General features: G+C 36.8%; 1 protein-coding gene across 1 annotated transcript in view; it reads right to left on the bottom strand.

The window, feature by feature from the left end:
- Positions 1-13,937, bottom strand: part of NOL10 (nucleolar protein 10) — a 52,360-nt gene that overhangs the window by 13,695 nt on the left and 24,728 nt on the right. Inside the window, exons 14-16 of the mRNA XM_038130384.1 lie at positions 1,478-1,604; positions 425-504; positions 151-249 (exon numbers count right to left, since the gene is read on the bottom strand). Coding sequence (XP_037986312.1) covers positions 151-249; positions 425-504; positions 1,478-1,604 — 306 coding nt within the window. The remainder of the gene's footprint in view (positions 1-150; positions 250-424; positions 505-1,477; positions 1,605-13,937) is intronic.

Raw genomic sequence — 13,937 nt, 5'->3', positions numbered from 1 at the left:
TCCATTCAAGAAGTTCTATAAATTACTTTGTGTGTGCAATGACAAACAGATTCAAATCCTAAGTCACTACATCTCTAAGACACACTTAGGAATATATTACACTTTATGATTAGTTTTCCCCAAAGTATACTATTTATTTCTAGGATTTACCTTCAGTTGAACTCTCTGTGCACGAGTTTCTTCTATCTTCTGCCTTATTTTCTCTCTTCTATATTCTTCATAGGCAAAGGGGTTGGCCATCATTTTTGCCTTTGAACAAATAGGAGGAAGTAAAAAGAAAGTACCATTAATACAGGACACAGTTCGTTATCTGGATGGAAAAAAACCCAGCCAAAATAAAAAGCCACAAAAAAGACGACGAAAACCCACAGCACATATATTTTATTGTTAAGAATAAAAATTGATAAGATTCAGCCTTAGTTACCTTATGATAAAGTCTTATGTCCATGAAGAAGCCATGCATGTATGCTCTGAGCAATGATGATCCAATGAGATGAGAAAGGCCTAGGAAAGAAGTTCCAGAGAATTTCAAAGAGCTTTCATGTATAAAGAACTTCTATTCCAAGCCAGCCATTTCACTTCCTTAAGACAAACAAACACTGCCAATGCAAAATATCAATCTAACAGTCACAATCGTGACATCAAAACTAAGGAAAACTGGGAATAAGAATACTTTTGCCCAGCAAAAAAATTTAAGCTTCTTCAGAGCAACCAGATCCACTTTTCTTGTCATAACACACATTACCGAGCACTTTAAAAAAATGCCCACATGCACTATGCTCTATAGAACTTCACAAAGAATTCCAGAGGATTTTTTGGAAGTCTATAGGTATTTGACAATCCCTTTTTTAGTGTGATAGATTTATTCATTAAAGAGTTTTGCCCTGCATCCAACCCAACACACAGAGTCAGAGGTAAATTAAGGAAACTGGAGCAAAACATTGCAATCAAACCATGTAATGGACAGAAAAAGGACAAACTGCCTCAGGACAAGGTTGTTTACTTTCTCGGCTACATAATTTTCAGTATTTCAATTTCTTGAAACTATTAGCCCTAGAATGATATGTATTTTATGAAAATTACTACATTCAAATAGGGTAGCCTTTGGCTGCAAGTTCCAAATTCTATTTCAGCACCTCAAAAATACTTTGACAACTAAACCAACTTATCTTCCTATGCCTTCCATGTGGCATATGTAAGCACAACAGATTCCCAGATGTATTATATCAGCAAATATCAATCACCTTCTTGAGATAAAAATCTGAAAATCACAAGTGTCTAGTGTTATACTGGTTGGGAATCAAAGAACTTAGAGCCACCAGTCTGGAATATTAATAACCAAGAAAACAAGAGAAAACTACTGTCAGTGAATTTCTAGCAGTCCTCATACATCACACTGAAATGACAAAAATCAGATGTGTAAATGTTCAAAAACTGAACAAAGAAGTCAGCCAAAGAATATATACAACTATTTTACCTAAATTTTCAAGGTCTTTTCTGGTAACAAATTTGTAATCGTCATAAACAGTGCTTTCTGGATTCTCTTCCAGTTCTTCAGTCAAGTTGTCCAAGAAAGAACACCATTTTGGGGCAGGTCCTAAAACCTGTGGATATTATGGAAAGTTATAACATTGCATTTTCTTACAGAAAAAGTCTACAGTTAGGTTCTTGGCTACTGTGCTACAAACAAATTAATCCCACAGCACTTAGAGAACACAATTAAACCTATTGCTTGCATTACCAACAAAGAGTAATATAGATTATGTAAGTGTTATTTTAATTTAGGTCATTTGAGACTGGCCAGTCTGGAGGTTTCAAGTTTAACTGTTTCAAGGTGTCACAGTCTGAATAATTTTTTTAAAGCTTAGAGCCAAACCTTATAGAAGAAATTACAAACCAATGGCACTAGATAGCAACTAATTTGTAAAGTGCTGCTGGATCTTGAACTTGTTAGGTTCACTATGCAATCACATTAAATCCTACTTTGCCCTGTTTATCTTAATTATGACACCACAGATGTATTTCATGTATTTTATTCCTGGATAAACCCAGACTGCATGAACAGATAATAGCTAATATTAAGAATACTTGCATATTTCCATGATGAGGGAAAGGATTTGTTTGCACACTATTAGGTAGCACTATCAATGTATTTTTCCATGTAAGTTTCCTCCAATACTTCAAATTAAATATCAGATCCTTTTACATTTCCCTCCCGCTGTTCTGATTGAGATTCCTTTCCATCTTGACTCATGCAGCCACACTCAGCTGTTCCAGCAGTCTTATTTTAGTAGGTGAGTTAGCTGCATGGAAAAATCTAACACTGCATTTCTCTCTCTAATGTAAATCAGCTGACATTTTAGAATGTTAAGTGACCAGTTAAATCCCATAGTAGGATGTGGGAACCCAGGACATCCCTCTGGGTGCCCTGGATGGCCAGAGCCGCTGGCAGGGGGCTCTGAGACCCTGGCATGCAGCCAAAGACACTCTTGGGGTTTCAATCTTAGCCGATGGAGCAAATTACTAACTCTGTATGAAGAATTACAAGCCACACACAAAAGTTTAGGTATTGTAGTAGAAGTAGTCATGAAGTGAAAGGAAGGATTTTTGAGTGCTGTACAGGGGGGTTTTAAGCCTTGTACGCAGGGGTCCAAGTTTTGTACTTGGGGGTCAGGGGTTCTAAGATGGAGGGATTTGGGTGTGCCCTGTCCTCTTTCTTTCTCCTTCCTAACCTCCATGTCTTTGGTGATGTTGGCACTCACAGATTGGTTTAGAGTAGAAAGTCACCATTCAATATAGATAATAGGCATTGGGGAAAAGGTATAAACATGTAACACGTAATATATGATATAAAAGATGGCACCAGCCCCCTGGGAGGGCAGTGTGCCTTTGCCTGACCTGCTGAACGGGCCACAGCAGTTCAGGACAAGAATCTTTTAGATAACCAACAATAAACAACCTTGAGACCAGACAACAGAGGACTACTGAGTCTTTCTTTGAAAGCACGGGTTGGAGGAGAGACTGTTCCATCTTTCGGGGTCACCCCAATCCGGGGCACGAGACCCCACTGTAGGACTTTTAACAAGGTTTCTGATTTGTTTGCTAAAAATTCATGTTAAAAACTCCAGTCAATCAATCATAGGAATGCTTGTGATACAACATTATAAGATCCTATTCAATTATGGAAACAATAGAAGTGATTTTATTTATTTAACATATACATAGTTTGTTTTAATGTGATTGGTGATTAACAGTATGCGATAATGCTGTTCATTTTAAAAGTGTGTTCCTTCCAATTCAAAAGTCTTCTTTTGAAGACAACTACACACAAAAAACCCTGTAAAATTGTGTTCTAGATCATAACATTCTATCTAGTATATTCTTGCCTGTAACACTCCAGAGAATAATATTTTACTCTAGCCCACTATTGGGATAGAATAAAATACGATTTATCTTCCTAAGATCTCAGCCCTAGCTGAGAACCATTACTTGCCAAATGAAAAGTGCACTTTTTTTACCATGCTGCATATTTCATTCCAATTACCAAGTGCTTCCTAGAAAATACCCAAGATGTCACTAACCAGAAACATTTTACCTACTTAATTAACCAAAATCCCCATGTCTGCTCCAGGAATAAATGACATATATAACATTCAGACTGACTTCTTGCCAACATTCCAGAAGCTTTTGTCTCCATCTTGTCTCCATACAGATGTTAATTTTTTGCTTCATTTCCCCCCAACCCACTTATTTATTAAAAGCTTTTATATTAAAAGCTTTTACATTAAAAATAAAGCAGTCTAGATCTATTAAATATCTTCATGTCACTTAAGAAATCAGTTATCTGTGCCTCATTACCAGACTATCAAAACATGACTGGTGTGGAAGAACCGTAAGTTTACCTACAACTTTGTTTTAGATTAAGCAGTTTGTCCTTCTCACTAAAAAAAAAAAAAACAACTCCCAAGCTGCTAACTAACCAAACAAAACTTCTCTTGTAATAAAATTTAAGGACAACATTCACTCCTATACGCAAAACCTGACACTGAGAGTAAAACCTTTTATGGGGCATAATCTATATCATGAAACACATGAAGCAAAAAACCTGATTATTCACAATCGTGTGTGGACAGAATTGGATGATCAGATAATAGAAAACAAAGTGGGGGAAATTAAATAATTAATGGAAAAAAGTGGTGGCAGAATACCAGGGAAAAATATAAAGTCCAAACATTATTAACATTTCACATGTTAACTGACAGAAAGGAAAACTCTACAGAGATGTCTGTGTATGTTTATTACCTTATTTCCCCTTCTCCCACCCTGCTGAAACCACTTGCCTACCTATTCTAGACTCCTTAGGAACTCTGCTTCATGCATTAAAATGAAACATTTTTTAAGCTTAGGAAGAAATTAAAAAATAGAAACAGCAAACAATATCAGCCACAATGACAAGAACTTAAATAAGAAATGCCTCTCTTTTGCAATAGTAATTCTTCACACAATTTAACTGCTACTGCATTTTTAACTGCAGAATTTAATGGTCCACTGTCAAACAACAACTGTCCCACGATGATGCTAAAAGCACTCCAGAATGCCAGGCTCCAGGGCTCCACCATTCCTGTGCCCAGATACAAAAGCAACAATTGACAGGGTTGGTCTGCACTGGGCCTCCAGGGACAAGGTGGGAGAAGTGAAACTGTCCTGTCTTCCCCAGTTCATGACACTCCATACAGTGGCCACATTGCAACACAAGTGGGACCCCTTGGAGCTGCTGTCATCCAGCACTGGCACCATCTCAGCCTGGCCTGCAGTCTCTGTCAAATCCACCAGAACAAAACAAAGCTATGGAGTTTGTGTAGGTCAAGTAATATATTTGCCAATTTGGAGTGAAAAGGTACAAATCTACCACACCTCACAGAGAAAAATGCACTGAAATTCACAGCACATATAAGAAAATGTTATGAGGTAGGTAACTGCATGCAACTTAAGTGACAGATATCATTTTTACAATATTCATGATATACCAAATAGGTTTCTTTGCAAGTTTTAGAAAACTTGCACTCAGCCAATGGAAAAATCATTATTAAATGAGTGCACATCTATGCTCGGCTTTTATCCAAATACTTTTTAGCACAGGAAAACCAGACATGAGCACCAACAGTGATCAGATTAATATTTTTTGCTGTTTTCATTATTATTCTGCTTTCTGTCTCTACCACTTCTAGAGACAATTTCTTCCCATCAAGAGAGGAGCCTCATCCACCAGTGGGGCCCAGCTGGCAGCAAGTGAGGGAATGCTCCGGGCTCTGCTCCCCTCCCAGCGCCTTCCTCCTTCACCAACTGGAAACAGCACCCAGGAGGTGACCAAAGCACAGCTGTCCCTCAGTGTCCCACCACCACACTGCAAGGCAGAGTGACAGATGGGACACACCAGTGCCCTCCTCCCCACAGCAAAACTTACCACTACAATGGTAATGCCAACATCTCACCACTGCCTTTCATCTTATTCCAAGCCATAGGAAGTAAAAATGTGGACTTAATAATTATTAGTATTGTGCCACCTAATATCAATTTTTTCTAACACACATTAGAATATTTGTCTACTTTACACATAGAAAACATAAAATACGACGAGCTGTATGCAACTGAGCAGAGACAACGAGTCCAAGACCAAACTGTCCAAGAAATAGAAGAGAAAAATGTTCACAGAAAAATATTTTTTAAATATTGTAAAAAAACTTCAAAAATCACAGTCCTGTGTATTCTATTCTACAAGATGTTTGACTTTGTAATCTTGTGGCACCACCAGTCTTACATGGTACAGAATGTTCTTCTGGCCATGCCTAATTCCTGAGCACTTCTGTAGAAAATATCATCCTGTCATTGGTCTGTAATTCTCCTAAAATTAATGAGCCCTAGAACATCATAGGTATTGTACCCAGCCCACAACAGACATTCCTTATCTTCAATTTCAAACACCAGACAGCACTTGTACACTTCTAAACATTACTCAACAATATGACAGCCAGCTCTGCAGAGCTCTTAGAGCCACAAAAACCTTTCCTAATCCTAACTAGTATTAAACATGTTCAACAACTCAAAAAAAGCCCAGGATGTGTAGAAGCTTCCACAGTCAGATGTCAAGAGATTTAACTAAGCTACTATGAATGCACATCCAGACAAGTATTGTTAAGTATCTGTTTGAAGGTTTCTGAGACCAATTCTACAGGAGTGATTGAACAGTTGCTCTTTTCTTCTCAGGGAGTAAAAACAGGTTCCAAAATCTGTTTTTCTGGATGTCAAACAGTAAGTTCCTGGAAGATTTCAAACAAGGCAGTGCTAAACTCTTCAGCAATAAACAAGATGTCAAAATATAGTAAGACTCAACTCTTCCAATCTTCACTGGTTTATTTTAGCAATCACAAATACGCAAAATGCTCACAGAGAACATTAATCGGATTTGAAAATTATTCAGTAGAATTTGGAACGTTTAGACTGTCCAAATTTCCTCTAGAAGAGTAACTTAATGTATGTGGACAGCATTTAACCACACAGTTCCAGAGGCTTTGGAAAGCAGAGGCATTATTTGCTGTCGCTGCATGAGATTCAGAAAAATTTCAGTTTCACAAAAATTAACTCTGTAAGGCCGTATCATGCCCACACCACAGTGATAAGAGCTAGTAACAAAAAAGCATGAAAATACATCCTATCACTGTTCTTTTGTATTTTAGAAGTAAAACCTTCTGTCAAAAATCTATGTGTTATGGTACCTTCCACACACTTTGACTAAGACCATTACTAAAAAGCAAAAATGTACTAACTAAATAATTCACTGCCTTATTATTTGAATAATGGTGATTACAACAAAAATAGCACATATTAAGGTCTTCAACAGATCTCTAGGTACAGTGTATTGTGTAAAATTATTAATGAGTTGGTGGAGACATTTTGTACAACTCCAGAACATTTGAATGCAAACTGTAGCAAGGACTGTGAAAGGCAGCAAGGAGGATTTATGAAACAGTAATGCTTGCACAAGAATAAATACATCACAGAGACACTGTAAACTAGAGCCGAGCTAAGTAACTAAGCCTCAGAGTAGTGTGACTCCTAACAGCTTTTTAAGTGGAGATAATGGGGAACAACCAACAACTAATTTCAGATGAAGTCTGAAATATTCAAGAAAAACATTATACAATGTGAGTGCTTGTGATAAGACGGGACTTGACTTCACAATCCAAGGTGGCTCATCCATTCCTCCATTCCCATTAAAAAACAAAACCAAAAATAAAACTTAAAGCACTTCAACAAGGAGAGATTATTTTCTTGACTATCATTTCTTGAAACTAAATATATTTTATATATCCAACTCAAAGACTTCACATACATATTTACTTATAGGACAAAAAAAGAATTCTTTGGAGAAGACAAACAGTAACAACGAAATCTTAATTTTGTTTGTTTTTAATGAAATTGCACAATATAAAGCATTTAAAACCTTTAACAGGATATAATTGCTGGAGAAAGCAAATGCACATCCATGCATGCATATTCTCAGTTTCAATCACACCATTTAACAGGAGAGATTACAGAAGGTCTAATGAGGGAGGCAAAAAAAATTATGATCCCAAGGGTGTGAGCAGTGATAGAAATGTGCAATTGCATTTTAAACATAATTAGCTTCCTAACTGCATAGCCAAGTTTAATTAATGCAATTACACAAAATATTAATTACTATTAATTTTAAGAATATTGTTTTCAATGTTTCATTCTCTAATTTTAAGAATTAGACAGATCTCAATATGTAGTAACTTTAAAAAGTTTCCATCTAGACGCACTGAGAAGACCAGAGGAGAAAGAACATCTTGTTGCACCTTGTTAAAAGTTAACATTAAATCAATTGCCATCCGTAACTCAAAAAGCCCAAATGGATCTTTCCTAGCTTGGAGATGAGAAAAGCTGCAGCTCTCTGTTATTGTTACTACGCTTTTGGCCTTCAACCACAGCCAGCCCAAGAGATCAGCTTGTGTTAGGAAGGAGCCTTGGGATCACATTATCTTGTTACGTTTCTGTCTACCACATTTCCATACACAGCATTTCCTGTAGCCACCAATGTGCTCCAAACACAGCATTTCTGTCTACCACATTTGTTACGTTTCTGTCTCCCACATTTCCATACACAGCATTTGCCGTAGCAACCAATGTGCTCCAAACACAGCATTTCCCGTAGCAACCAATGTGCTCCAAACAATTTGTAATTTTGAATTCTACCATTCTTTTGTAATCATCATTCTTCCTATGAATGCTCTACAATCAACTCCAATTATGCTCTGTTAATCTTGTAATTCTATGTAATGGACTGAAGAAAATTCTTTTGATTCTCTAAATTAAATTGTTTTGGGGAATAAGCTCCAAACAAATTTCCCATGTATTCTTCATAAATTCATGCTTTTGTTCATCCTGCATCATATGGTGTAAATTTGGTGCTTTTAAAGGCATCAAGTAGCTCAGTGAAGTACAGACATGACCAAGAGAGACTAAATAGCACACTCTCCCCTTTTGGCATACTACTGCCAACAGAACTGCAGTTGGTTTTAAGCCCACACATTCATAAATTTCACTGAACTATACAATGAATTGGCTCTTTCTCTCATCCTAACTCCAGCACATCCAGACATTTTTGGCACATTCATTAATCAGTGAGGTTGAATAGTTGGTTTTCCTACCTTTCACTATGCTATGGAAGCTGCCAAATCAAGTATTTGGAGGTTTTACTCCTTAGAGAGCACGTTAAAGGAAACATTGCTTTTAAGATCTTCCCAGTGTTAAACAAAAATTACTGCAGGAACTTGCATGCATCTTCTAGGAAAGAGATACTAAATCTTTCCACCCTGGTAGTTATCAGATAGTAAGTACTTCTTTTTCTAATTCTAAGCAGTTTGGCTTTATAGTGGTGGTTTGGGTTTTTTTTTTTTCAATCTCATACTCTCTGGTCTGACAAGTACTACAGTCAGTTAACCAGTCACAGCTCTGCTCTCACTGTGAGCGCTCTTGGTGAAGCCACTATCTTTTGAAGGAGACAACGGTCCAGTTGCTCATAATGTTGGGAAAAAACAACCTCAAGCAAATGAAGTTTTTCATTAAAACCATAAATAAGATTACCAGAATAGCTCTTTTCCTCACAAGACAGAACTAAAAAGGGACACTTCTCAAGTCATCTGTGACTTACCAGCCATGGCATTAAGAGTAGAGTCTGATGCCTCCCCCAATGTCCCTATCATGTTCGGGCATACATAAAACAAACACTTCATCAGTATTGCTATGAATCTGTTATTTATCAGACTCCCTACAAGTTTTAAATATTGAGACAATGTGAAGTCAGAAAGATACACTGAAACCCGAAGCACAAGAATATGCTACTTTCACATAAAGTCAACTAATCAAATGAAGCTCAAAAGGTAAGGGGAGAGTGGCTTCTCAAAGTGACTGTTACAACCACGACCTGCTTCAAGCACCTTCCCAAAAATACCAGCTGGAAATAATTCAAGAGTTATCAAAAGTCTGTCCTTATTCTACACAGCAGGTTCCAGGGCATACCAGCTGTAAAAAGAGAGGCAACTAGGTAAATTGCCTTAATACTGTGCAGTAAGTTCAGCTGGGACTCACTTCACTGGTTTTATTTACCTATGGACATGTGCCGATTGTCTTTCTTTATCCATGGAAAAAAAAAAAAGTTGCAGATCAAGTATGATCATCTGATCTAATGCTTTGCTGACAGTAAGTCAGGAACCACATTTTACTTTAGCCACCCACACCTTCCACTCCCTACCACATTTCACTAAGTGCTCTTACCAATTCCTTTGCATAGGTTCTGGTACTAATCAGAACCTTCATGAAGTCAATTTATTGTTCAGTGACGCTGTGCTGGTTCAGTGACACAATCTCCCTCACAAACAACACCACCTTCATGGTTTACACAGTCAAGCAAAAAACTCCACCCCATCATGACACACTAGAAAGAATAAATTCCTTGCAAAGTTCTTCCCTTGCATTTACAATTGGGACTACAGTAGAGGCAGACAAGGAAATGGTAAGTGGGAAACTTCATAATGTCTTGGCCCTCCTTTTAAATAAGGAAAGAACTTCTAGACAGCTTCTAACTGTTCTAATATGTTCAGAAATCTGTTTCTCAAAACATAATGGCACATATGCCATTCTTCTTGCAATACGAAGAGCATAGGCCATCAACAGACAAAACTTCCACTACTAAAACAGGTGAGAGTAACACATGCATTGATTTTAGTAAGTATGCAACAGCCCCTGATGCCAATCTAAATTAACAAGTAAGAACCACCAAAAATAAGTTAGAATTGCCAAGTCCCAGCATGTCCCCTTATCAATTTCTCTTGATGGGACAGGAAAATTCCTCAACTGTCTCACTGTGTAGGATCTTGCCTCTTGTGCTTTTAAGTGGCTGGGAATAACCGAGTTCTTACAGTACACACCAGATGCCAATGAAAGTTACAGCATGAGTATATTTATACTCATTAAAACAAAACATACTGGAGGATGATCTGTATTTTAGGGAAATTTGAGGAATGCTACAGATGTAAAGGTAATGACCAGCTCTTTGTCTACCTTACATGATGGACAAACTACAAGAAATCTAGGAATGTATGAGTTTCTAATAACTCCATGCCATTGCAGCTTAATTGCTTCTTGCAAAACCGGGAGGAAGACTTCTGAGTTTATGCAAGTACTGCAAGACAACACAAAGGGAAGAAAAAGCAACTACCTGTTAGGAATATGCAGCTCCTCCAGACAGATAATGAAGATAAGCTCAGCATAAACCAACTTTGCTGCAGAGCATAATGCTAAAGAAATTTTGCATAATTCAGGAAATAATTTGAAGTAGAAAGCAGCCTTCAAATAAATACTCAAAAGCTTTCACATACATGATATTTTTATTTACTTATAAGGTATTCTGTGATGGAAATCTTAGATCTTTGTAACTTTCACTATTTCTGCATAAAATAGTCATTATTCACAAGACATTTCAATTCTGAGTGCAACACAGAAGATGACAATACAGTTACCCTGTACTTTCAAATGTAATGAAATAAAGACTGAGTTGAAATTACTACATGGAGAAAATTCTCACATGCTTTGTCTTTTCTGATTCAAAAGCTAAAACATTCTGGTTTTTATTACATGCTGATAGACATGTAGCACAGGACAAAACTTCCATTCAGCAATTACACATATTCATTATCTGTGACTGCCTCTCTCTTCACTGACTGAAGCTAGGCAACTGCATCTCTAGATTTTCAAAAATCAAGTGAAGAATAGATGGCCCAAAGGAAAGAAAAAGTGCAAGTTAAGAAATAAAAAATACCTTTCAGATACTCAAGGCTTAAAACAAGGGGAGCACGCTCCCCCCCTCAAAACATGTTTCTTAAAATGAGAACTCAAGAACAGAAGATGCATTGCCACCAATTGCTTGAGAAAGGTCACAACATTAAAAAGCATGTGATTCTTTTCTCAGAGGTAAGAGCAATCACCTGGTATAATTCCATACAACTTCTGCTTTTAAGAGTTTTCTCCTGTGCTATATGAAGGGTTTGCTGTAAACTATATGTATGACTTTACAGTCAGTGTGCTGCTGTCTAGTCAAAAAATACTGAAGAAGTGCTGCCTAGTACACTAACAGCCACAACAGCACTAAGCAGGGTTCATACACGTTCATAATCTAGACTACTATATCATCAGCACCAGAAAACATCTAAAACAAGTTTTACAGGAAGATCAGAAATTGTTTCCTGATCATCACACATTGGTGTTTTCCTTCTATATATATGTGATAAGTGGTACTGTGTCTCTCAGCCAGCACATGGGAAATGGAGGATATCCTTTGTTGGGAATAAGCCCAGCGTGTTATTTTTCAGTTTGAAAGTGTTTATGTTAAAAGTAGGAAGCTCACATTTCTGCTTGTGAAGATAAACAACTTTTTTCCTATGTTTGTAAATACTGTGAGATAGGTAATGTATCATTCACCAGACTTTTTTTTTTTTGTGTAAAGGATTACTGTTCTGGATGGAAAACGCAATTTTGCAAGATTGATATATCAAAACTCAGTATTAGTTTAAAGGCCAAAGATGCACTCAAGTACCTTTTTATTAATGGAAACTTTCTTCTTTTGACACTTGGCAGCCCTAAAGCTCAACCATAATACATTACTTCATAACTACCCTTCTTTCCAGTCATTTCACAGTTTTCAAAATGAACAAACTAAGATTAAGACCAACATTTTCCATTTTACGTCACAACTACCATTTTATTTTATCATATTTTTTTCCCAGACTATGAAATGTTTTTCTACATTATCTATTGTTTCAGGATAGAAAAAAAATCTCTTAGCACAAGCCTCTTTCATGGTTGCTTTCCACTTTACCAAAAACATGTTAGGGAAGTGTGGCGGTGTTGTGGGTCCCAGGACAAGGGAAGAGATGAGAATCTTGACTCCATGTTTCAGAAGGCTGAGTCATTATTATATTATATTAATTACATTATATTATATTACATTATAACTATACTAAACTATAGAGAGAAAGGATACATTAGAAAGCTAGAAAGAAATGAATAATAAAAACTCATGACAGACCAGAGAGTCCGACACAACTAGACTGGGATTGGTCATTAAGTAAAAACAATTTACATGAGACCAATCAAAGATGCACCTGCCACATTCCACAGCAGCAGATAATTATTGTTGACATTTCTTTTTTTGCTTTTTTTTCTCAGCTTCTCAGGAGAAAAATCCTAGCAAAGGGATTTTTCAGAAAATACAACAGTGACAGGGAAGGGCTATATTGAACAGGATGAACAACTGTCTTCTAAAAAACACAGCCTCATCATATGGTCTTCAAGACAACACTTGAGGAAGCAGCTATGCAGAATGACCTAATACTGCCAAACAGAAGACATGAAAACATTCTAAAAGAAATCAAAATCTTGCACTCAACTGAAAATCTGTTCTATTAGTGTCAAAATGCCAAACATGAATATAATAAGAATTGCATCATTTGAGTCATAGCTTTTACTACACTAGCTAAAAATCTGTACAGAAGGTCTCACTGTAACTCTAACAGCATCCACAAACTATTTGAATGACAGCTGACTATACAGAACACTGGCCCTAAAGGCATGAAGTACAAGATGTGGACAGGTAGGTTTGTATTCCTATCATATAAAGACCCAAAAGAGAAAAAAAGGCAATCAGTAGATCCCAAATGGATAAAATCTAAGTCTCAGAGTGATAAAACTGTTCTGAAAAGCTGTGATCATAGAGCTAAGTGTGGAGAGCATAACCCAGGGCTAACCTCCCACACTTTTTAAAGTGAAAAATGACAGACTGTAAAGACAGGTATCTGATGGTCATAACATCTTGTATAGAACTAATGAGAGCATCTTGTCACAGACTGACAGAAAACACCTACCTATTTCAGATAAATGCTTTTTCTGTCTGTGAGTGAACCGAATACAACTTTGACCAATTCAGCCATTTAGAAGCAGCTCATCTGGGCACCTATGATCAAAGCATGTTCAACCCTAATTTACATTCCAGAACTACTCCAAAAGAATATCCAGAAAGAAATAAAGGGGATGAACTAAAGTATTAAAAAACTGCTTTCATTTGTATTTCCTTCAGTACAAGCTCCCTCAACAGATTTGTTTTACCAAGTAACCAAAGCATTAAATTAAAACATGTAAACTAATAGGATTTGTAGCCTTACTATGTTGTTTCAGGGTTAACCACTCAGGAAAAACTAGGTTTTTTTCTCAGGTCTTGTAAAACTAATTTTTTTCCTAAATCCAAGAATTTATTTTTTTTAAGGATAAGCATTTTTGATGCATATTCAAAACAAAAAGATGCT

This window comes from Motacilla alba, chromosome 3 (assembly GCF_015832195.1).
Source record: "Motacilla alba alba isolate MOTALB_02 chromosome 3, Motacilla_alba_V1.0_pri, whole genome shotgun sequence".
NCBI lineage: Eukaryota > Metazoa > Chordata > Aves > Passeriformes > Motacillidae > Motacilla > Motacilla alba.
Note: the sequence above shows the minus strand (reverse complement) of the source record. Positions and strands in the feature narration are given on the sequence as shown.